We start from the raw sequence: 25456 nt of genomic DNA on the forward strand, positions 1-25456 counted from the left end.
AACAATTTTTACAGGTTACTAGTTTTTTTAATGTGTGGTTTTGCTGTTGTTTAGATATGCGGGTGTGTGACCTATGTATATGTTCGCTTCTGCGTGCAAGTTCGCGTTGATGGAGGCTCTTTAATTTTTTTTATTGTTTATTTTATTTCCATTTTTTTTTTTTACACATTCCCTTAAATTTCTTCATCACTTTTATTCCTATTACAAGAAATAAATGCTTAGGTGTAGAATATGTTCTGAGTAAGTATCTCAATTGTATGAGTTTGTCCTTAGCAGACATTACAGTATTGGGATATGAGGCATACACCTCATTCCATTAATTTGGAGGGAGGCCCGAGATATCAACCAGCCACCACCTGTCTTGTACTTTAGTTAGCTCGGCGGAAGATCTGTCTAGTAGTAAGGAGTAGTAAGTAGAAATAAGTCGTATGTGATTAGATGAAAGAAGTGCACACTCCAGTTTAAAATTACTTAAACGCACCTCCCGGAGTCCCAGCTGTGCTTCTGCCACGTGGCGTAGTTGTAAGTAACTGAACTGCCACCCCAGGAGGATATGGAGCTCTCTCTCTTCAAGTGTATAAAAGTTTTAAATAAGCCTCCTCTTGATATAAATAATTGATAAAGATAGGTTAAACCATACCTAGCCCAATGCAGACTATCTGGTAGGTTGTAGAAGTGTGACAAACAGGCAAACGGGGATTAAACCATACCGGCTGGTTGGCGGGACAGAGGTGCTTGGCCTCATCTAAAAAAATTAAAGCAGTGGTTATAAATCCACAGAGAGGCCTTTAGAATTACTGTCCCTGTAGTAGCGTTACGTGTTCGTCTGTAAATTAAATTACCCAAAGTCTTAAATGAGGAGACCACCGCCGCTTTAGCCACAGAGGCTGCGTTGCTCTGCTGGGGGGAAAAGCCACCAGTGGATATAAATCAATTGGACGGCATAATAATAAAGAAGCAAATTAGGCAATGCCACTCCCCCTGGAGACAGAAAGCTGCAGAGTCTCCAAAGAAAGTCTGGGTACCTTAGGCCTTGTACACACGAGGAGACATGTCCGCTGAAAACGGTCCGTGGACCGTTTTCATCGGACATGTCTGCTGGGAGCTTTCGGTCTGATGTGTGTACACACCATCAGACCAAAATCCCCAAATCCCCAAAGGGTCGTGTGAATGAAGGTAGCTTAATCCAATGACTAATTTGGGTGTGGAAAGTGGAGATGCAGGGGAGGACATTGTTGTCAACTGGTATATATAATGGTCAATCTGATCTGGTAAGAAGATGGAGTGTGTACTCTTCTTGGGTGCACCAGTCTTCATCGATTTTCCTACAACGGTGTTCACAATTGGAAGTCTGAAGGGTGTGCAGACTCTGTATGGACACTATATGGTGTTAATGTGTCAAAATTGACCAGTGGGTTTATGACTACCACTTATTGTTGGTTTCTTTATGATTTTAACATACACTGCTCAAAAAAATTAAAGAAACACTTTGAAAACATATCAGATCTCAACGGGCAAAAATCTCATGCTGGATATCTATACTGATATGGACTGGGAAATGTGTAAGGAATGAAAGCATGGCACATGATTTGATGAAATGAAAAGTATCCACCTACAGAGAGCTGAATCCATTTTGCTGAAATTTCATTGCAACAACTCAAAATGGTCCTCAGTAGTTTGTATGGCCCCCAAGTGCATGCCTGACAACATCAGGGCATTCTCCTAATGAGACGACGGATGGTGTCCTGGGGTATTTTCTCCCAGATCTGGAACAGAGCATCACTGAGCTCCTGAACAGACTGAGGTGCAACCTGGCGACACTGGATGGACCGAAACATAATGTCCCAGAGGTGTTCTTTTGGATATAGGTCAGGTGAGAGTGGGGGCCATTCAATGGCATCAATTTATTCATCCTCCAGGAACTGGCTGCATACTCTCACCACATGAGGCCGGGCATTGTCGTGCACCAGGAGGAACCCAGGACCCACTGCACCAGCGTAGGGTCTGACAATAGGTCCAAGGATTTCATCCCGATACCTAATGGCAGTCAGGGTGCCATCGTGTAGCCTTTAGAGGTCTGTGCGTCCCTCCATGGATATGCCTTCCCAGACCATCACTGATGCACCACCAAACCGGTCATGCTGAACGATGTTACAGGCAGCATAAAGTTCTCTTCGGCTTCTCCAGACCCTTTCACGTCTGTCACATATGCTCAGGGCGAACCTGCTCTCATCTGTGAAAAGCATGGGGCACCAGTGGCGGACCTACCAATTCTGGTGTTCAATGGAAAATGCCAATCGAGCTCCACAGTGTCCGGCAGTGAGAACAGAGCACACTAGAGGACATTGGGCCCTCAGGCCACCCCCATGAAGTCTGTTTCTGACTGTTTGGTCAGAGACATTTCGCACCAGTGGCCTGCTGGAGGTCATTTTGTAGGGCTCTGCAGTGCTCATCCCGTTCCTCCTTGCACAAAGGAGCAGATACCGGTCCAGCTGATGGGTTAAGGACCTTCTATGGCTCTGTCCAGCTCTCCTAGAGTAACTGCCTGTCTCCTGGAATCTCCTTAATGCTCTTGAGACTGTGCTGGGTGACACATCAAACCTTCTGTCAATGACACATTTTGATGTGCCATCCTGGAGGAGTTGGACTGCCTGTGCAACCTTTATAGGGTCCAAGTATCGCCTCATGCTACCAGTAGTGATCCTGACCCTTGCCAAATGCAAAACTAGTAAAAAAACAGTCAAAAGAGATGAGTAGGGAAAAAAATGTCTGACACCTCTACCTGAAAAACCATTCCTGTTTTGGAGGTCGTCTCATTGTTGCCCATCTAGTGCACCTGTTGTTAATTTCAATTGATTAACAACCCCCTCTGTATACACCCCTCCCCCTCTGCTACTTAACTGACCAGATCAATATCCCAGGAGTTCTGATTCAAAGTGTTCCTTACATTTTTTGAGCAGTGTATATATAATAATGAGTATTTTCTATTTGTTTTATATGATTAAAAGCGGAAGTTCACCCTAAAAACATGTATATAACATTACATTCTGCATACTTCCAACATTTACAGTATGCTGTTTTTTTTTTTTTGCTGTACATACCGAATTATTGCTATTTTCCACCCGGCTTCCGGGTGCTCACTCCCGCGGGAGTAGGCGTTCCTATGCAGAGGCGCAGTGTCATGTGGGACTTCGCCCAGATGATTGACGTCTTGAGATAAACGTTCCCCCCCGGAGGATAAGGCACATCACGAGTTTCCGAAAATAGCCGAACTGCAGGTCGGCTCTATACGGCGCCTGCGCTGTCAGCTCTACACGGCTCCTAGTCGGTGCGCAGGCGCCGTGTAGAGCCGACTCGTAGTTTGGCTATTTTCGGAAACTCGTGACGCGCCTTATCCGCTGGGGAGGAAGTTTTTCTCAAGACGTCAATCATCTGGGCGAAGTCCCACATGACACTGCGCCTCTGCATAGGAACGCCTACTCCCACGGAAGTGAGTACCCGGAGGCCGGGTGGAAAATAGCAATAATACGGTATGTAGAGTAAAAAAACAAACAGCATACTGTAAATGTTGGAAGTATGCAGAATGTAATGTTATATACATGTTTTTAGGGTGAACCTCCGCTTTAAGACTGCGTCGTGTTTATAATATTTAAGTGTTACAAATTTTGTGCTGGCAGCCATTTTTTTAACCTAAGCACCATGATCTATTGGTTTTGTACCAGCAGTATAAAGTTGAGTATACTGAGACTGTAGGGTTCCAAAGTAAAACGTTGCCATTGTTTCCCAGTAGCTAGGAACAAAAAACATGTTGCAATTTTCTGTTAAAAATAAAACCTCTTCAAATTGATCAGATTTGCTAATATTCTGCCAAATACTAAAAAGGTCAGACCCTTCCAACAATGACTCCTGACTGTTTTTACATATATATTATTAAGGGTGATAGGTCTCATATTTCTCTTTGAAGCCGTTATTCGTGACTCTTGCACATTTTCTAAACATAGATGTCTATTCATTAGTTATGAAGCAACAAGGGCCCATATAGGAAAAGAATTCCAAAATGTTCCTTGAATGTTCATTGAATACCTATTCCACCCACTCACAATGGCCTCTAACCCCAGTCACTGACCACAAGGGTCGCCAGTCTGTCTGGAAACACACATATAATGAGGGCATGAAACGTGCTGATGTTATGATGGTTGATGACGCTGCTAAGGAAACCCCTAAGTAGATAAGAGTCTATACTCCCTGAGCTGTGCTACATACTACCCTTACATTTCCTAGGTGGCACAGTTAATTAGTGTGACATCGGTAGCGAGGCTGACATGTGAAAACTTGGTTTTAGGAAAGTGATGACAAGAAGAGAATTCCCTTATTAAGTATGCACGATGGCACTCTGATTCTCTTGGCATCTTAAATTACTACACAAATCACAAAGTGCATTTATAATACAGCTTTGTAGCACACTCCATAAATAATATATAAATATCAGATCCACAATATTGTCATGCTGATCACTAAGATATGACAAGGGTTCCTGGAATGTGCTGCAACTTAATATTACATTGCTTTTAGAGTGGAGATTTTATTATATTATTCTACAGGATTTATATAGCGCTAACAGTTTGCACAGCGCTTTACAATATATTCATATCAACACAAGTTAGAATGTAAATTATGACTGGTTAGGCCATCTGGCTCCACTGGATAAGTGAGGTGAAGCTGATATATTTACGTTTAACACGTCTACGCGCCTATTACAGTGCCTTGAAGAAAAAATATTCATACCTCTTGAAATTTTCCACATTTTGTCATGTTACAACCAAAAACATAAATGTGTTTTATTGGGATTTTATGCGATAGACCTCCAAACTTTTCAAACAAAGGGCCATGTTATTGTCCTTCAGACTTTAGGAGGGCTGGATTGTGGCCAGCCAGGGGCAGAAAGTGTCACGGGTCCAGCATCAGTGAGAATAAATATGGCATCAGGGTTGGTGGTCAATAGCAGGAAGAGTATTCCCCCTATTAGTAGGAGGAATAGTATCCTATCATTGGTATCGGTTGAAGATATAGTGCCCCATTGTTGGTGTCAGTGGGAAAAACAGTGCCTCATATCAGTGGGAGGAATTGTGCCCCAAGGGCCAGATAAAGCTAGCAAAGGGCCACATCTGGCCCTCGGACCGCAGTTTGGACCAACACAAAGTGGCACATAATTGTGAAGTGGAAGGAAAATGATAAATGCTTTTTAACTTTTTTACAAATAAATATGTGAAAAATGTGGTGTGCATTTGCATTCAGCACCCCTGGGGTATGATGTACCCCATACTCATTCACATAGGGTGGGGGGCCGTGATCTGGGGGCCCCCTAATTAAAGGGGGGTGCCGGATTCCGATAAGCCCCCCCGACTACCAACGGCCAGGGTTGTCGGAAAGGGGCCCTTGTCCTCATCAACATGGGGACAGGGTGATTTGGGTTGGGGGCGCAGGGAGGCCACTATGCTCAATGGGACCTTCAATGCTGCAGAAATGTTTCTGTACACTTCACCAGATCTGTGTCTCGATACAATTCTGTCTCTGAGGTCTACAGACAATTCCTTGCACTTCATGGCTTGGTTTGTGCTCTGACATCCACTGTTAACTGTGGGACCTTATATAGACAGGTGTGTGCCTTTCCAAATCATGTCCAATTAACTGAATTTACCACAGGTGGACTCCAATCAAGTTGTAGAAACATCTCAAGGATGATCAGTGGAAACAGGACGTACCTGAGCTAAATTTTGAGTGTCATGGCAAAGGCTGTGACTACTTATTTACATGGGATTTTCTCCTTTTTTATTCTTAACAAACTTGCAAAGAATTCGAACAAACTCCTTTCACGTTGTCATTATGGTGTATTGTTTTTATAATTTTGAGGAAAATAATACATTTTGGAATAAGGCTGTAACATAACAAAATGTGTAAAAAGCAAAGCGCTGTAAATACTTTCCGGGTGCTCTGTACGCTAGATTACTGAAACACACCCAACAGTGGATGGCTATAGTAAGTATCAGACCCTGGACTTACATTCACACTGGATGACATCAAGGTTGAATTGCTGGACGGCGCCCATGCTGATCTGTTTGAGTTCACTGTCCAGGAGCATCTGTGTTAGTGACGTGGAAAGGTGTTTGCAGGCTGACATACAAGCAGTTTGTGCAACTTTTCCCTAGAAAACAAAAATAAATTGACATTGCATTTTTTGATGTTATGAGTAAGATGAATTATAATATCTTTATATCCCTTTTTAATTAATGAAAATAAACAAAAATGACCTAACATGGAAAAATGATGTAAAAATGACATACAGTTTTGGTTATTGCCTAAAGAGTAAGGATTGATCCTCATGCTAGTTTTACGTATTTTCTTTCTCAGAGCCAAGGAAATATATGATTTAACAATATGGAACAATTACAAAGAAATTACATTAAAGTATGCTAATATACTGTTAATAATTCTCTTACAAAATTTTACTTTTTATAAAGTGAAGGCGGAGAACAACAAGCCCACAAGAAATTGATCAAGGCAGCATTATATTGGGTTGGTCCTCACAAAACTGTAGATGCTAGAGAATTAAATGGCTTGACAATTTCCTATATCTTGGGAAATCTGAGATTTGTGCACTTGCGTCTGCACACTTGATGTGCCCATTAAAAAGGGGTTCCACCCATTAAAAAGGGGTCCTGCCCTTCCTGCTGGATATATTAACAACTTGGCATCCTGGCTATTGTACATTGATGGCCACAAGGTGGCTCTACAATGCCGGGAAGACGTCATATGACGTCCTCGGGCCTCCTCGTGCACGTGCCCCCTGCGTCACTCAGGTGCCGATGTGTGTGCCTGTCGGCCGCGATGTCCGCCAGGTGCCCGCGATCGGCAGTTACAGAGCCCAGGGAAGTGGATCCACGTCCTGTGAGGGAGAGGAGACCCATAGTGTGTCCCTTGTATATAGGGACACCGATCTGTCACCTCCCCCAGTCAGTCCCATCACCCCACAGTAAGAATCACTCCCTATGGAACACATTAAAACCTTGATCGCCCCCTAGTGTTAAGCCCCTTCCCTGCAAGTCACATTTATACAGTTATCAGTGCATTTTTATAGCACTGACCGCTGTATAAATGGTCCCAAAATAGCGTCAACAGTGTCCACCATAATGTCGCAGTCACGATAGTAAAAAAAATATATATTACTAAAAATGCCATAAAACTATCCCCTATTTTGTAGACGCTATAACTTTGGTGGAAACCAATCAAACGCTTATTGCGATTTTTTTTTTTTAACCAAAAATATGTAGAAGAATTCGTATCGGCCTAAACTGAGAAAAATATATATTTTTGGGGATATTTATTATAGCAAAAAGTACAAAATATTGTTTTGTTTTTTTATCAAAATTGTCGTTCTATTTTTGTTTATAGCGTAAAAAATAAATCAAATAAATCAAGGTGATCAAATACCACCAAAAGAAAGCTCTATTTGTGAAGAAAAGGGACGTCAATTTTGTTTGGGTACAAGGTCGCACGACTGCGCAATTGTCAGTTAAAGCGACTCAGTGCCGAATCGCAAAAAGTGCTCTGGTCAAGAAGGGGGTACATTTTTCTGGGGCTGAAGTGGTTAACAGATATCCTAACCTGTCATCACACAATCCAAAACGAAACAAGTTTTGTCTGGAGTTCCACTTTAATTGTCACTGACATATTTTGAAACATATCAAAGAAAATCTGCGTTTTTCAAAGTTGTCATAACCTTTATCAGAAGGCCGTGTTACCATTTGTAAATTCCATAGTTGTAACAACTCTTCTGATTAAATAAGCTCTGCTAATCTACCATGAGAGACAATTTTCCAGCTAAAATCACAAGTCTACTGTTCACTGAGAATTTACTAAGGCATTCTGTGACAACAACAACCCAGAAGCAGCAATGGTAATTACATTGTGACACGCTGCACTATTCCACAAACAGGGCCGTATCAATACCAGCAGAGAAAAGAAGAAATCAATGGTCCACAGTTCATTTAATTATAATGTAATATGTTGGAGATACCTAATGGATATGTCATTTTGATTTAATGGAACAACTAGTGCATTTTAGTTTAATGTACTGCTCCATTAAATAAGCTGTGTCTCTTATTTGCTCTGCAATGGTAATGAAATAACTGTACAGGCAGACAAATTGGTTGTCGCAAAGAATTCCAAGGAACAATTCGTTTTTTTTTTCTTCCTTAGATAGCGAAAAAGTTAAAGTCGTTAAAAAAGAATCAGAAACTTTTAGAGAGTTCTTTTGATGCTCTCAGTGGTGCTGTAATATACTGCCCACCTTGGAAGAAGGCAGAGGGCGAAGCTGGCTGTACATTAGGGATGAGCTTCGTATTCGAGTCAAACTCATGTTCGACTCGAACATCGTATGTTCGATTGTTCGTCGAAATACGAACTAAATGGGTCGTTCGCGCCAAATTCGAGTTACGTTTCACAGACCATAATTCACTGCGGGATCACTGGCTGATGAGTGGCCAAGCATGCACTATGACCCGCATGCTTGGCCAATCACAGCTTGCAAAAAACGGAGAGCCATAATTGGCCAAAGCCAGGGTGGCTTTGGCCAATTATGGCTCAGGGGGTTTAGCACACGCCCCACACTATAAAAGGCCGCCTGCAGGTCGCCCTTGTGTAGTGTGTTGCGGTGGTTAAGAGAGGACAGAGACAGACAGAGAGAGAGTGTCATTTTTTGCAGGTAGATAGAGCAGGCAGGCAGGCTAGTCAGTTAATGTTACAGTGTGTAGAGGATATATATACATCCCAGGTGTTGTACATATATTTATACACTGTATAGTTTAGCTAGATCAGTTCTTCCTAATTTACTGGCAGGCATTGTGCTAGCTGCAGTATTCTTACGTGGTTTATTGCCTGTGTCCTCTGTAGTTTGCACCTAAAGCTACTTGGTGTGTACTGCCCGTGTGCTCTGTGCTCCTGAAAAAACGACCGTTTTTAAAACTTTTTTCCATTGATACATGTTCCCTGGGGCAAGACTCGGGTTCTCAAGGACGTTTTCACAGGCATACTGTAGACATCCAGCAGGTACAATATTTAAAGGAATTTTTCATTATTTAAGCATCATTAAAATCACTGCTCCTGAAAAAACGACCGTTTTTAAAACTTTTTTTCCATTGATACATGTTCCCTGGGGCAAGACCTGTGTTCTCAAAGACGTTTTACAACAATAACTTGCATATTAGGCTTTAAAATTAGCACTTTTGAATTCGAACGTTCGAGTCCCATAGACGTCAATGGGGTTCTAAATTTTCGCCCGAACGTTCGGTCCGTTCGAAAGGTTCTGGTGCGAACCGAACAGGGGGGTGTTCGGCTCATCCCTACTGTACATATAGGGATCTGATCACTGCGAAGCAAAGGGATTCCTCCAAAATATAACTTGTTCTGACTATATGCACATTGCCTATTCTGTGAATGTCAAGTGACCCTTTCGTTACTACCAATGGCTTGATTTTCATAGAGATAGAGATAAACAGCTGAATGGAGAATACCAAACTCCCTACTCTTCAATGGTTTGGATTTCCAAGTTAATATAATTTTTGGGCCATGCATTAACCACTTAAGGACCGAGCCTGTTTTTTAGACTCGGTGTTTACAAGTTAAAAACAATTTTTTTTGCTAGAAAATTACTTAGAAACCCCAAACATTATACATTTTTTTTCTAACACCCTAGAGAATAAAATGGCGGTCATTGCAATACTTTTGTCACACCGTATTTGCGCAGCAGTCTTACAAGCGCACTTTTTTTTTGGAAATAATTCACTTTTTTTAATGAAAAAATAAGACAACAGTAAAGTTAGCCCAATTTTTTTTATAATGTAAAAGATAATGTTACGCCGAGTAAATTGACAGTGGGCCGTCCGGAGGTGGTTAATCAAATATTGTACAATCCACACTACTGCAAACTATCTCTGTGGTAATAGTAGCAGAGTCCTTTTTGAGAACTTGAGTTCTTTACATGTGGCAGGGCAGGACACTTTATATTTCCCAGTTGTAGATGAGCTGTAACACTTAAGCCAGCCATAGATGATACGATTTTCTTTACTGCAACGACAGGTCACTCGATCCCCCCATCAATACACTCAGTGCTTTGCCTGCCTTTATCCGCCCCTTGAGGCATTATTCCTTCCACTGACACCAGCAATGGGGCATAATTCTTGCCACTGACACCAACAATGGAGCATTATTCCTTCCACTAACACCAACGGGGCATAATTCTTGCCACTGACACCAATGATGGAGCATTATTCCTTCCACTAACACCAACGGGGCATAATTCTTGCCACTGACACCAATGATGGAGCATTATTCCTTCCACTGACAACAACAATGGGGCATAATTCCCTCCATTGACACCGACAATGGGGCATAATTCCTTTCATTGACACCAACAATGTGGCATTATTCCTGCCAATGACATCAATGATGGAGCATTATTCCTTCCACTGACATCAATGATAGGGCACAATTTATCCCAATGACACCAACAATTTCTCCCTGTAATACCAAAGATCTGGCATTATTTACTCTTGGCGGGCACAGTCAGGCCCCCATAAAGCCTGAAGGACAGTAAACTGGCCCTTTCTTTAGAATGTTTGGAGACCCCTGCTCTAGTACCATGGATGGTATATACTGCAAAAACACAAACAAAAGAGGGCACACAAGCCTAGTGCATTATCTCATATGATATTTATTGATAATTAGTATAAAATATATTCACAAACCATGCAGAATTGACAGCATATCAAGCTACTCTTCCATAGTACTGTGGTACGTCAGACCCAGGTTGCTCCTTTGCCAAGGAGAGCACCGTCCTGGAACCGAGCTGGCTAACACATTTTGAGGGTAAACCCTGTTCTACAGAGCTGAACCCACAGAGGTATTTGCCAGATAAAAAAATCACATCCAGGCATCTAATAAATGGCCACCTGAATTCAAAGGCCATTTTCTCCTATATATAGCACTTAGGCCGCGTACACACGATCGGTCAAAACCGATGAAAACGGACTGAAGGACCTTTTCATCGGTCCAAACCGATCGTGTGTGGGCCCCATCGGTCAGTTAACCTTCGGTCAAAAAATTTAGAACTTGCTTTAAAATTGAACCGATGGACGCCTAACCGATAGGCATCAGTTAAAAATCCACGCATGCTCAGAATCAAGTCAACGCATGCTTGGAAGCATTGAACTTCGTTTTTTTCAGCACGTCGTGTTTTACGTCACCGCGTTCTGACACGATCGGTTTTTAACCTATGGTGTGTAGGCACATCAGACTATCAGTCAGCTTCATCGGTTAACCGATGACAGCGGTCCTTCGGACCGTTCTCATCAGATGGACTGATTGTGTGTACGCGGCCTGAGAAACACTATACAGATAATACCCTTAATGGGATTTAACCCCAGGATTTAATAAGGAAAGAGTGTTAGCCAATAGCCCTCCATGCTATCAATCCATGAATATGCAAAGGTGGCTTTGACATACCATGTAAACCCTCCAAATTCCAGTCTTTACAAATCTCATAAAAAGTACTGACACCAAAGCCATTATACAAAGTCCAACCTGCACTCTAAAATGTTTATAGGCTTGTATTTTGCTCCAAGCTAAACCAGCTTATGGAGTGCTGCTTTGTTTGGACAATCTGCTTTGTAACAATAGTACAGTACGTTTAACCTTTGTGAAATGACCTAACTCAGGATGATAATTGGACAACAATATCCCAAATAAAATGCCTAACAAACACCTGCCCTCAAAGTTGTCTAAATGTCCTGTGGGTTCTCCAGATAATGCTGAAACGTTAGTTCCTGAAGAAAAGAACCCCTTAGAACAGCGTCTTATATTTCAAAGGAACTTGGAAAAGGAAATTTGCTGACATGCTGAATACTTTCTATAGTGGCCAAAAAGCTTTCACTCTTCGGACCATTGTTACCCAGAGACATTAGGCTCCCGGAAAATTCCCAAAAGGTCAGCCACATGCATCCGTCCATGCCACCTTCAAGCTACCGGTCTCCACGCTCCCTGGATTCAGGCTTATAGCCTCAAAAGCTCTTTCATCGTTTGCAAGGGTGTCAGTCAATATGATTTATGGACTGCATTCAGAAAAGTCAAGGCAGATAGATGAGAAATATGACTACAATCTGCTAATTTGTTTTGCATTGAGCTACTTACTGCTCAAAGTCCTAATGTCAGGCTGAAATCGGCAACACAATTAACCAGCCGGTGACAGACTCATCCATCCTCCCTGCCAGACTGTGCCAATCAAGGACAGCATGAGGTGACATTTGGGGAGGTCAGTAAGAAGCCCTATTCTCTGTGTTGTTTTCCTGATTGACAGTTTTGGAATTTAGCTTGTCGAGGTGGGTCATCCTTTACCCACTAGCTTTTTACTACAAGCTGTGAAATAATAATAGAAACTTTAGCTCCTTAGACAAAGGCGGTAGAGTCCTTAGCAAGCAACTTAAATTAGGTTGAACACCCAAACTATGGCTAAGTATCCAAATGGGTTATTCATGTATGTTAGGTATTCTATAGAAGTATGAGTTATTGCTCACATCGATATCTTACAGTATATACATATTACATTCCAACCACAGTGCATGACAACTTGTGTGTTACCGCATGCAAAGAGCTGACTGCAACTGGGAGTAAGGTCAATCAAACTCGTTGCAGAAATGTTTATGTTCTTTCCCAGAGTAGCATATTAGCTACAGTATATCTATAGACAATGCATAACTGTTGCTGAAATGTCCATGGACAAGCAGGTAAAGGTACAAGATTGGTAGTTTACAGATTTCTGTTCATGTGTAACTACTGCCATTTTTCAAAGGGTATTGTTGGAAAGTCATAAGACAGTCTGACACAGAGAGAAATGGAAGGTCCATCTCCCTGGAACACAGTTCTAATGCCGCGTACACACGACCGTTTTTCATGACGTGATTTTTTTTTTTAAATGTCATAAAAAACTATCGTGTGTGGGCTCCAGAGCATTTTTCATGAAGTGAAAAATGGGCATTAAAATATAGAACATGCTTTTTCGCGTCATTTTTCACGTTGTGAAAAACGGTCGTGTGTAGGCTTTAACGATTTAACGACGTGAAAAAAACACGCATGCTAAGAAGCAAGTTATGAGACGGGAGCGCTCGTTCTGGTAAAGCTAGCATTTGTAATGGAGATAGCACATTCGTCACGCTGTAAGGCCTCGTACACACGATAGGTAAACCAGATGGATTAAATTTAACCGATGGATTCCTAACCGATAGGTCAAAACCGATCGTTAGTAGGCACGACCATGGGTTAAAAATCCACGCATGCTCAGAATCAAGTCGACGCATGCTTGGAAGCATTGAACTTCGTTTTTTTTCAGCACGTCGTTGTGTTTTACATCACCGCGTTCTGACACGATCGGTTATTTAACCTATGGTGTGTAGGCGTGACGGACCGTCAGCTTCATCGGTTAACCTATGACAACGGTCCTTCAGACCGTTCTCATCGGATGGACTGATCGTGTGTACGAGGCTTTACAGACTGAAAAGCACGAAGACTGAAAAGCGCAAATCGTCTCTCACCAAACTTTTACTAACACGAAATCAGCAAAAGCAGCCCCAGGGTTGTGCCATCCGAATGGTACTTCCCCTTTATAGTGCCATTGTACGTGTTGTACGTCACCGCGCTTTGCTTGAGCATTTTTTTTTTTCACGAACGTGTGTATGCAAGGCAGGCTTGACAAGAATCAGGTCGGAAAAAAACTTATTTTTTTCTAGACCATTAAAAATGGTCGTGTGTACGCGGCATAAGCTCCAACTGGACAGGCCAATGTAAACTGCTACAGCTTACAAGCACCATATCAATAATTTATAATAATTAAAGTGTAATTAAATAAGTAAACAATTACAAAATGTATATTTTGCTCAGTACAGCCGTTATTCACTAAGCTTTATTTAACTCTTTTCGTTATTCTATCAAATGCTAAATTTGTCATGAAACTGTTCAGTTTACATTTCCAAATATTGCATAGATACCTAAGTAATTAAACTAATATTAAACTAGTGGAAGCATTTCGTTTTCATAACTCGTCATTTATATCTTCTATTTCTACGTCAAGGAGAAGCTAGTGAAATTAAAAAAAAAGAATTATACTTTTAAAACAGTTATCCCTTAAGTGTCACCCCCCACCCGCCCCAAAGTATACTTATAGCGGAACTTCAGTAATTTTTTCAACTTTCCATCTATTAAATCTTCTGCCCTCGTTTAAAGCGGTTGTTAACCCGCATCCAAATTTTTTTTTTTTTTTTTTTCCTGCAAGGCAAAAGTCTAATGAGCTAATATGCACCGCAAAAAAAAAAACAATAGTCCCTTAGCTCCTCCTCAGGAGGGGAGAGATTGAACCAGCGGGTCACTTTTCGAGTGAAGTTCCGCTTTAAGGAGCAAAAATATGTGCAATAATTTAAGAAAATGTATGTTTACATACAAAATACCACAAACATCACTAAGAGAAGAACAAGATGTCAGGGAGTAAATTTAGCTGATTAATCCAATCGAAATCTTTCATATTTCCAATATTGTAAACTCACAAATGATGCAAGAAAATATGCTTTAACCACTTGGCGCCTGCGCTATAGCCGAATGACGGCTACAGCGCGGACCCCAAATGCCGGGAGGATGTCAATAGGCGTCCTGCAGGGCGCTCGCTGTGATCACCCGAGTCACTGAGACCAGCCAATGACAGCTGATTACGTGATGTAAATAAAAGTCGGTAATCGTTTTTTTTTCTCCTCGCGCTGACAACGCGAGGAAAAAAAAAGCCGATCACCGGCTTATTTGTAAGGGACATCTGTCCCGGAGAGGAGTAAGGCAATTCTGCCTCATGTGTGCCCACCAGTAGCACCTGCAAGTGCCCACAGTGCCACCTATCAATGCCCACGAGTGCCACCTATCAATGCCCATCAGTGGTGCCAATCAGTGCCTCATCAGTGCTACCTATCAGAGTAACTTCTCAGTGCCCCTCACTGCCACCTATCAGTGCCCATCACTGCCATCTATCAGTGCCACCTATTAGTGCCACTTTCCAGTGCCCACCAGTGCCACCTATAAATGCCCTTCAATGCCACCCATCAGTGCCCACCAGTGCCACCTTATCGGTGCCCACCAGTGCAGCCTCATCAATGTACATCAATGAAGGATAAAAATTGCCGTTTGCAAAATTTACAAAATGTAAAAAAAATAAAAAAAATTAAATACAGATTTTTTTTATATAACAAAATTTCAAATACCCCCAAAAGAAAGCTCTATTTGTGGGGAAAAAATGATAAAAATTTCATTTGGGTACAGTGTTGTATGCCCACGCAATTGTCATTCAAATTGCATCAGCGCTGAAAGCTGAAAATAGGTCTGGGCAGGAGTGGGGTTTAAGTGCCCAGTAAGCAAGTGGTTAAAGAACTGGCCACTAAAGCCCCTTGACCATGCAATGGAATATACCAATGTACTTTAATATATATATATATACGTTGCTAACTTAGCGCACCCAAAACGCTGAAAAGTTTTCATACTGAAGTAAAACGTAGAGTGAAGATTTATATATATATATATATATATATATACACACACACACAGTAGGTGTACTATATGTAAACTCCTGGTCAGAACTTGATTGACACTTTATTTAACATAACAATGGTGGTATTATTTGATACAGGGAGTTAGCCCAAGGCCAGCTAATCTGCATTTTTCTCAGTAGAGGAACTAAAGTGAGTCCTTAGGGGATGTCCTAGACAGAAAATCCCTCATAGAGAACACCAAGCGGTGATCAGAGCTGAATTTTGACATTATGTTGCCCTCTAGTCATGTGAAAACCAGGGTGCCCTTTGACAGGTCAAAAGTTACAAGCGCCACTTGTCACAATTGAAAAACAAGAATCTACAGTGGAGGCAATCTGCCTTCTGATTTTTATATACAGCTACTTTTCAACTGTATAGCCTACTGAACAAACTAAAGGGGAGGTGAACTCATGTTAGCTGAACTGTAGTGAGCCTTGTGACTCTTCCGAACAGTCTCTGTGCCTTTTTCCACCCCCAGTTCTTCAAAAGGTATTTCCGTTTCAGGTCAGATAAGAAAAATATAGTTTGAGAAGCTGTAAAAAGTTTGTAAAATTTTGTGGATAAGTGTTGCCACCTTGTCCTGCTGTCGGCCCACAAGTAAGCCTAGTAAAAACAGGCCCAGTGGTGTTATTATTTGCCTCAATTGTGACATTTCACTTTAGCCAAATGTCATTTTAGCTAAACACCAAAGCTCTGCCACTATCAACGGACAATCAAGTATGAAATTAGTACAGATACTAGGGCTGACTTACTAAAGGAGTAGAACATGTCCACTTTGCAAAGGGAAACGCGGTAACGATCGTTTCGCAATTCGAGCACTGTATTTAAAAAAAAACGTAACTCGCTTGTCTCGCAAAAAACGAGCACGATTCAGGCCAAAGCAGTGTGCAGTACCGCATTTGGCTGAGGTGGGGGGCGCCTGGAGCCGAGCAGCACCGATCGCAGCCGTATGGAAATGCACGGAAAGCCCCGAGGACAGCTCGGCTGACCTCTGCCAATCTCAGGAACGGAGTCTTTCCGAGGTTTGCCAAGCTGTCCTCGGGCCTTTCCAGCCGTTTCCAAGGCCCTCCGACGCCCCCCTCACATCTGGCCGCATGCGGTATTGTATAGTCTGATTGAAGCCAATGCAGAACAAATTATTTTAGTTTCCATTGACTTCCATGGGGAAACTCGCTTTGATATGCGAGTGCTTTGGATTACGAGCATTCTCCTGAAACGGATTATGTTCGTAATCCGAGGTTCCACTGTATTTGGCTTTAATAAATCGACCCCCCCTGTGTTTTGTAAATCTTCAGACAGACAAATACACTACTGCGCACCTCCAGGTAGGCGATCAGGACAGATGCGTTTACTTTCCTTCATAGCGCTGCTATCTCTGAAAGATTTTTTCAGGATTCACTTCTGGGAGTGTCCGATGCCAGAGTTCCCCATCCAATGTGATGTTACATCTGTATCACTACATACGCCACTGATTATAGTCTGATTCATGTAACACTTATCCTCAAGTTCCTGCACCTTTCATGCATATATCTAGCTGACCCTCATCATATCTCCCATCAAACTCTATTGCATTCAAAGGGTAACTTCACTTATGTAAAAAATAAAAAAAAGATACAAAATAAAAAAAATTATTAGCGGAAAGTTACTTTTTTTTTATTTCAATCCCCAGGACTGTCATTTTCTGTAAAATTCAATTTATAATGGCAACCTGAAGGTGTTCTATACACCAATACCTCCAAGAATGTAATTTCCTGCTTCTGTGATTGGCTCACTGGGGTTCATTTACTAAAAGCAAATAGACTGTTCACCTTTTCAAGTGCAGTTGCACTCTGCAAGTGAATTTGCTCCAGAGCGTAAGAAAATTAGGTAAAGCTTCACTTTGCAAAAATACCCAATCACGTGCAAGGAAAATTCAAGAAAATAAATAAAGTTTTTCTTGCACATGATTGGATGATAAAAGTCAGCAGAGTTTCCCCACATTTAGGTTCTGTAGCAAATTCCCTTGCAGAGTGCAACTGCATTTGCAAAGTGAACAGTCTATTTGCCTTTAGTAAATTAGTAAATCAACTCCAACTCCACAGTCTTCACTAAGGTACAGATTTTAGGCATCTCTGCAACAGAGATTTCATTTTGGGTTAGATATTACCTAATGCCGCGTGCACACGAATTTCCGACAAGAAAAGTTGGATGTAAGCTTTTGCCCGGAAATTCCGACCATGTGTAGGCCCCATCTGACATTTTCTGTCGAAATTTCCGACAGCAAAAATTTGAGAGCTGGTGCTCAAATTTTCCGATGGGAAAAGTTCCAATTGTCTGTATGCAATTCTGCAGGACGCACAAAAAAAGCACACATGCTCGGAATCAAGTCGATGCATGCTCAGAATCATTGAACTTCATTTTTCTTGGCTCGTCGTAGTGTTGTACGTCACCACGTTCTTCACGGTCGGAATTTTGTGTGACCGTGTGTTTGCAACACAAGTTTGAGCCAAAATTAGGGTTAGAGGGTTAGGGGGTTAGGGTTTAGGGGTTAGGGTTTCCCATTGAAGAATATAACTAGGACTCAGGAATTGGAACAGGGACCTCCCCCAAAGGTCAAAAGGCGGGTTCTCAGAGGTCAAAAGTCACAGGGCGTGGCTGACCCACCCCCACCAAAGTGTACCGCCTACCCCAACTAAGTCAGAGAATGAACAAGTCGGGGAATGAACAAGTCGGAATTTCTGATCGTGTGTACGCAGCATAAAGGTAAATATTACTTCTAGAGGGGTAGAGACACTGCAACTTTTCTCATCAGAACATTGAAAGTGCACCAGGTGATTATAATAAACCAGGTACTTACATTAAGAAACAGCCTGCACTGGGCTGCGTCAAACGAACAGCTTTTCTTCAGAGCAGAAACAAGTAGGAATCTGCAATCAAGTTTGTTAAAATCCCTGCAATGCACATAGATCACCCAGAGCCATTAGTTTTTGTCTCAACCAAAGTGGAGTTACTCTTTAACGTGATAATTTCAGTGTATCAGTTTAAACTTGCTGATGCCAGTGGAATATCCCAGTAAATGGGGAGGCTGCTGGAGTGCTGCTGAAAAGGTCACCAACGAATAAAAGACGGCAACAAAAGTAAGGTCAGTATGGACAAAACCTATAGGACAAATGTTGACCAATGTGCTCCAATTCGCTCAAATGTTGAGTTAGCCATTAAAAGTGAGGCCGGTCTTTAATACATAAACCATTTTTTTATGCAGTCAGCAAACAGAGGCATACTGGCTGTCTACAGTTCCCTAAACTGAAATGACAAATAAGGCTTGGTTCACACATCTGCGTCCTGTGGGTAGGCAGCCCATTCATTTCACTGTGCTGCCCTACCCATGCAAAATAGATTTAAAAAAGTCTTGTTTTCAAATCGCACCACACCAAGTCTGACACCATGCGATGTGGCACGTGTGAAACCCCGCTGCGCTTTCAAATGCGTGGGAGTTCCATCAAGAATAAATGCCACCTTCGCTCGTCTGCTAAAGTGCAGGTTCCCAACCCATGCAAGGGTAAACTAGGCTAAGGAGCCAATCCTTTACATGCCCCAGGATCAGGAACTTAGTTTAAAGATAAACTACACTTTGATTAAACATTTGATACAACATACAGTAAATAATAGTGATACGAGCCATTTTGTAATTTAAAGCCCAACTTTTGGCTAAGACCCCTTTCACACTAAGGGGTTTTTCAGGTGTTTTAGCGCTAAAAATACCACCTGAAAAACTCCTGCCCTGCAGTCTCAGTGTGAAAGTCTGAGGGCTTTCACACTGGAGCGGTGCACTAGCAGGACCGCTCCAAAAGTCCTGCTAGCAGCATCTTTGGAGCAGTGAAGGAGCGGTGTGTTTACCGCTCCTCCACATTGAAAGCAATGGGAAACCCCAGTAATAACGCCGGCAATGCGCCATTGCAGAGGAGCATTGCCGGCCGAATACCGCCGCAATTCCGACGGTATAGCGCCGCTATACCGTCAGCACACCTCCCGCCCCAGTGTGAAAGGGGCCTTACTGTCCCCTCTCCCAAATCCTGGAGGCCCCCAGCGTGTCTAACATCTACCTTTCATACCCGGGGTTTGATTTGGCACTTCCCCAGTGCTAGGTGGTCCTTGATGATGAACAGAATGGTGTTGTCATAATGACATCAGTGCCACTGTTTGCATTACTTTCCTGAGTGCAGGGTGACGTGGTGACGCCAATAGGGTCAATATTACCCAGGGTCATTCAACCAGGAAGACCCGGAAGTGACACAGTGCTGGAGAGGAGACGAGTATTGCAGTCAGACCTGGGGTTTTTCTTTTTTCGACATCTAATAACAGTAATTTTTTTCCTGATTTTAACATGACAATAAAGTACCTTTCTAACCTGCACCCAGCTATAGATTTATATGAATATCTAAAACGTGTACATTTATTTTCTTGCAAATTGGGAAACAGTATTCTTTAGGTATAACATGCACCAGACATTTCATTCCCTGCTCATATGACTCATGGCGAAGGCCCTGTACACACGGCCAGGAGTCCCGTCAGGAAAAAAACGTTGGTTTTCCTGACGGGATTCCTGGCAAGCTTTTCTTGCCAAGCCGTGCATACAGTCGGCCATTCAAAAGAACCGCCATTCTTTTAAATGGCAAGAACACAGTGACGTCATCAACTACGACGAGCTAGAGCTCGTCACATTCGATGCCGTCGATCCCATTACTACACCCTACACTATGCCTTGTATACTTCGGACCGGTAAGCATACAGACGACCGGTTTTCTCGTCAGGAAACACTCTGCCGGGAATCCAGACGAGAAAATAGAGAGCAGGTTCTCTATTTTTCCGACAGGATTCGCGGCTGCTTTCCTGACGGGAAAGGTGCTAGGGAGCATACACTCAGCTGGGATTCCCGGCCAAATGCTCTCCTGGCAGTTTTCCTGCCGGGAAAACCGGTCGCGTAGGGTTTTCTTCCGTCCGCAAATGCAGATCTTTGCGGAGGCGGACAAATTACAGGTGTCAGCGGATTGTCATCCGCTGATACCCGTAATCACATAGGGACCCATGTATGTCCCGTTTTCATCCGCAACGGACGGATGAAAATGCAGACATACGGTCCGTACGTACGTGTGAAAGGGCCCTAAGTCTAGCAATATGGTTACATTTAATGAAGGTACAACATTTACCAACTTATTGCTACACTTAGAGGTGCCTCTCTTCTCTTTTATACCCTATAAAAAAAATCTTTGATATACAAGTGCTTTGGATTACAAGCATGTTTCTGGAATGAATTATGCTCGCAAACCAAGGTTTTACTGTAAAGTGGTATTAAAGGTTTGACTTAAAACCCCCCCCAAAAAAAAAAAAAAACAACCATGTCATACTTACCTGCTCTGTGCAGTGGTTTTGCACAAAGAAACTCTGATCCTCTTCTTCTCAGTTCCCCCACCAGCGCTCTGGCTCTTCCCCCTTAACCAGTATCGGAGCACTGATGTGTGCTCGCTCCTGAGTCTTGCTCTATGCGTCTATAAGATACATAGAGCTGCAGCTCGGCTTGGCTCCGCGCTCTCCTCATTGGCTGTGATTGACAACAGTGGGAGCCAATGGCTTCTGCTGCTGTCTCAGCCAATAAGCAAAGGGAGTCCCGGGATAGCCGAGGCTCTTGTGTACATTGCTGGATCGAGAGGGAGCTCAGGTTAGTATTTGTGTGGGGCAGCACACAGAAGTTTTTTTTTTACCTTCATTCATAGAATGCATAAAGGTAAAAAACCTTCAGCCTTTACAATCACTTTAACCTTTGCCTTGCAGGCAAGAGCTCTTTTTTGTAGTTGCCCTGAGTTGGATGTTAAAAAGGACCCCAGACTGCATTGTTTTGCTAGTGACTTTTTTGATGGAGGACTTCTATCACTTGGAAGACTAGCAAATTATTCATATTCAGACTGTTCTTGTTAAATGGAGAGGTTGAGTCACTTGCTACAGGTCGCAACAAGATAAAGAGCAATCAGCATAGAACAACAATATATAGAATTGTTTTTAGAGAGAGGTCGATAGCAATGTGCAATCAGCATGTGTAAATGGTCTGATGACAGTTCATCTATACACAAGCATGGACTTCCTTATCTTCTGTTCTGGCAGAACTTAATACAGAAACACTACACTGAAATCATAGGAGCTTCAAATATAAATCAAATTGGAGACACATGCTGACAAACAGCCTTGCGGTCGGGGGCGACATGAACCCGGGATATGTTGCTCTTGGCAAATCTGCAAGGAGCAGAATACAACGTCATATTTATTCCCACTGATAAGAAGCTATAATGCTTTCCAATATGGGAATACTGGCTGAAGAAAGATTTAACCCTTCATTTAAGGATATGTCATCCCTAAAGCTTTAAATCTTAGATGACCTGGCGGGCAATAACCAAACGTCTGGATAATATTGTTCTCTGCAAATAAAAGATTTGAATTTGGATGGAATATCTTATGTGAGCCTCTGAAAGATTAGACAAACCGCAGAGAGGCAAGTGGAGATTTGCAGTGACAAGATTCCCTGTGCCAGTAATTCATTCCGCTCATGCTTAAAATATGTATGCGTGGCTTTATCACATTCTCATCAGCGCATAATATTAAACCTGAGCCGGAGCACAAGCAAACACCCCACTCTGAGCTTGGCTAGAGAAAGGTCATTGTATTCCACATAATTCATTCTCGACTCTGGTGACATTTACTGTATTCCTGGCAAATTAATCCCATCCCGGAGAAAAGGCTAAGCTTCCATATTCATGTCTGGGGGGAAAAGAGCAGCCTTGAAAAAAAAATCTGTTGTGACTCAGAATTAATAGAAGTCACTAGCTGGTATATGAATGTTGTAAACATAAACATTAGTTATATTTGATGATCCAATATAATAACCTTACTTGAAAGATCTCCTTTCATGTTGTGAGTGGTGCCTGTCTGCTGCCATCTCTTTCCACAACTTCCTGGAATCCCTGCAGGCTTTGCAGCTTCTCCTCTGCTGTTTACTTTCAATTTCTAAGGGCTACATATCCCATGGTATCTTGCTGCCTGCAAGCAGTGATTCCTGTACTGACTCCACCTCCCAAAACTCCTCCTCTGTAGTTTAAAAGGCAGGCTCTGTGAAATATGTGACACAGCATTGTACACCCACAGGGCATAGTGAGAATGTGTCATAGAATTCAAGGAAGTACCGTATTTGCCGGTGTATAAGACGACCCCCTAATTTTCCAGCTAAAATGTTGGTTTTGGGATATACTCACCGTATAAGATGACCCCCTTCCTACTAGTCATGCCTCGCCTCACTGTGCCATTACATGCCTCACTCTGCCATTACATGCCAGACTGTGCCACTACACGCCAGACTGTGCCACCATTACATGCCAGACTGTGCCACTACATGCCTCACTGTGTCATTACATGCCAGACTGTGCCACCATTACATGCCAGACTGTGCCACTACATGCCTCACTGTGCCATTACATGCCAGACTCACTGTGCCCCATTACATGCCTCACTGTGCCACTACATGCCTCACCATGCCATTACATGCCAGACTCACTGTGCCCCATTACATGCCTCACTGTGCCACTACATGCCAGACTCACTGTGCCCCATTACATGCCTTACTGTGTCACTGCATGTCTTGACGATCATCCCTGAGCGCTAGATTGTGAATTATTGATGTCACTATTGTGCTCCTCACTGTTCTTCTTGCTGGAGAGCAAGCGGAGGACCTGCAGTGCAAGGATCTCAATGCATTCTGTGGTTCTGTGTTTTTGCACCTCTCCTGCTGCTGTTTTTTTTACTCCATCAGTCATTAAATCACTTGTTATCAGAGAGGACAACTTGCTGGAGTAAGAAATGTCCTACTTCACTAACAAGATGGCCACCTCAATACAGATACAGTAATAGGCCAATAATAGGGAATTTACCAGCTGAAGGAAGCCTATACTGATGCCTAGTCCCTTGTCCCTTGGACCTCATGTCCTCTTTGAGTGGCCATAAATGGACCAAAAGACTTGGCGATTAGTGGATAAGATCTAATTTGCCAATATTCAGACAGTGTATGTGAAAAGAATGGCATTCCTTCCTTTTACTGTTTATATGAAAACATGAACATGAAATCTCAGCTTTTGTTTTCCGGTTTGCTTGGAGTAGAAGAAGTTTTGTCTTGGATCCATTGAGTTTGGGGGAGCTCTCAGTCATCCAATCATCGATCAATGTAAGGCATTTTTCTAGACCGTTATATTGGTCTTTTTCCCAGTGATGCAAAAGTAGAGTTGAGTGTCGTCAGCATATGAGTGGTAGCACAGGTCCTGTTTACTGATGATTTTGAGGAGTGGGCTGAGGTAGATGTTGAAGAGCACAGGTGACAGGGGTGATCCTTGAGGGACTCCGCAAGAAATTGCGCAAGTTTCAGAGGAGAAGGCTCCTAGTTTTACTGTCTGGGAACGATTTTCTAGGAAGGATGCGAACCATGGTAGATCTGCGTCTGTGACTCCTGCTACTTCTTTAAGGCGAATGAGTAGCGTTTTGTGGTCTACAGTGTCGAAAGCTGCACTGAGATGCAGCAGCACCAGGAGACATGATTCTCCGTCATCTGCTGCTTCCAGGGCATCATCCCATATTTTGAGAAGTGCTGTTTCAGTGCCATGTCCTGGGTGGAAACCTGATTGAAGTGGGTCCAAGAGTTTATGTGTGTCCAAATGGAGTTGTAGCTGTTGTACTACAGCTTTCTCCATAATCTTGGAGATGGTGTTCAGGCTTGTTATGGGTCTTCGTGATTTGGATCTTTAGGGTCGAGGTTAGGTTTCTTTAGGAGGGGCTTGATTATGCCTTGCTTGAGGGAGATTGGAACCATACCTTCTTTGAATGATTGGTTTACGAGATGTGTTATGGTGGGTGCCAAGATATCGGTACATTCTTTCAGGAGTTTTGTCGAAATGGTGTCATTTGGTGATGTAATGTCTCAAAGGCATTTGATGATGTTTTTGGTAGTGTTGATGGTGATCGAGATCAGCACAAAATTTGTCGATAAAAAAATCTGATAGCTCATTACAGAATTCTTGAGTTTCATTTGCTGGAGGTTCTAGGCAGGTGGGGTTCATAGTCTGAGCGACTAATTTGAAGAGTTCGCGGGGACGGTTTATGGCTTTTGATATGGTGTTTGAGAAATATTATTTTTTTGCTTTGAATATTGCTTTATGGTATTTATTAGTGAGTGCTTTGTAGTTTGTGCGGTTTTCCATTCTGGGATTTCTTCCCCATGCTCCTTCAGCTCTTCTGCGTTCTTGCTTCAGTTAAGTAAGCGTGTCATTGAACCAGTCTTAATTGTTTTTCCGGAAGAAATGCCACCAAAAGAAAGACAAATCTTTCCATACTTTTCTGTTAATACACAAAGCAGGTATAGCTCAAATTGGTGCTGGAAAACAATCCTATTAAAAAATTATTTGGTGCCTGCACCACCAGTCTCTACTGGAATGAACAGAAAATGCTGGCTTAAGATCTTGCGAAACTGATGCTTCCAGGAGTGTCGGATGCATGACCCCCACTGTGTTCAATCACTACTGTGTCTAGAACATTTGGTTTGGTGGAAAAGAACCACAGAGCTTAATGGGGAATATAACATTCCCGGAATTGTCAAATTCTGCAAGATCTTCAGCTGTGCTTGCTCCTCGCTCCAGGACAGTTATTAGCAGATTAATTTTTACTGCAGAATTTGCCCTGGTCATAAATGTATGAATTAAAGTGGTTGTAAACTTTCGTGTTTA

At 42.5% G+C, this 25456-nt stretch overlaps 1 protein-coding gene across 6 annotated transcripts in view; it reads right to left on the reverse strand.

The window, feature by feature from the left end:
- Window positions 1-25456, reverse strand: part of EXOC6 (exocyst complex component 6) — a 369989-nt gene that overhangs the window by 123785 nt on the left and 220748 nt on the right. For all 6 annotated transcript variants that reach the window (XM_040361791.1, XM_040361789.1, XM_040361790.1 and 3 more), the window contains one exon: window positions 6061-6202. In XM_040361791.1, the coding sequence (XP_040217725.1) occupies window positions 6061-6202 (142 nt within the window). The remainder of the gene's footprint in view (window positions 1-6060; window positions 6203-25456) is intronic.

This window comes from Rana temporaria, chromosome 8 (genome assembly GCF_905171775.1).
Source record: "Rana temporaria chromosome 8, aRanTem1.1, whole genome shotgun sequence".
Taxonomy (NCBI): Eukaryota; Metazoa; Chordata; class Amphibia; order Anura; family Ranidae; genus Rana; species Rana temporaria.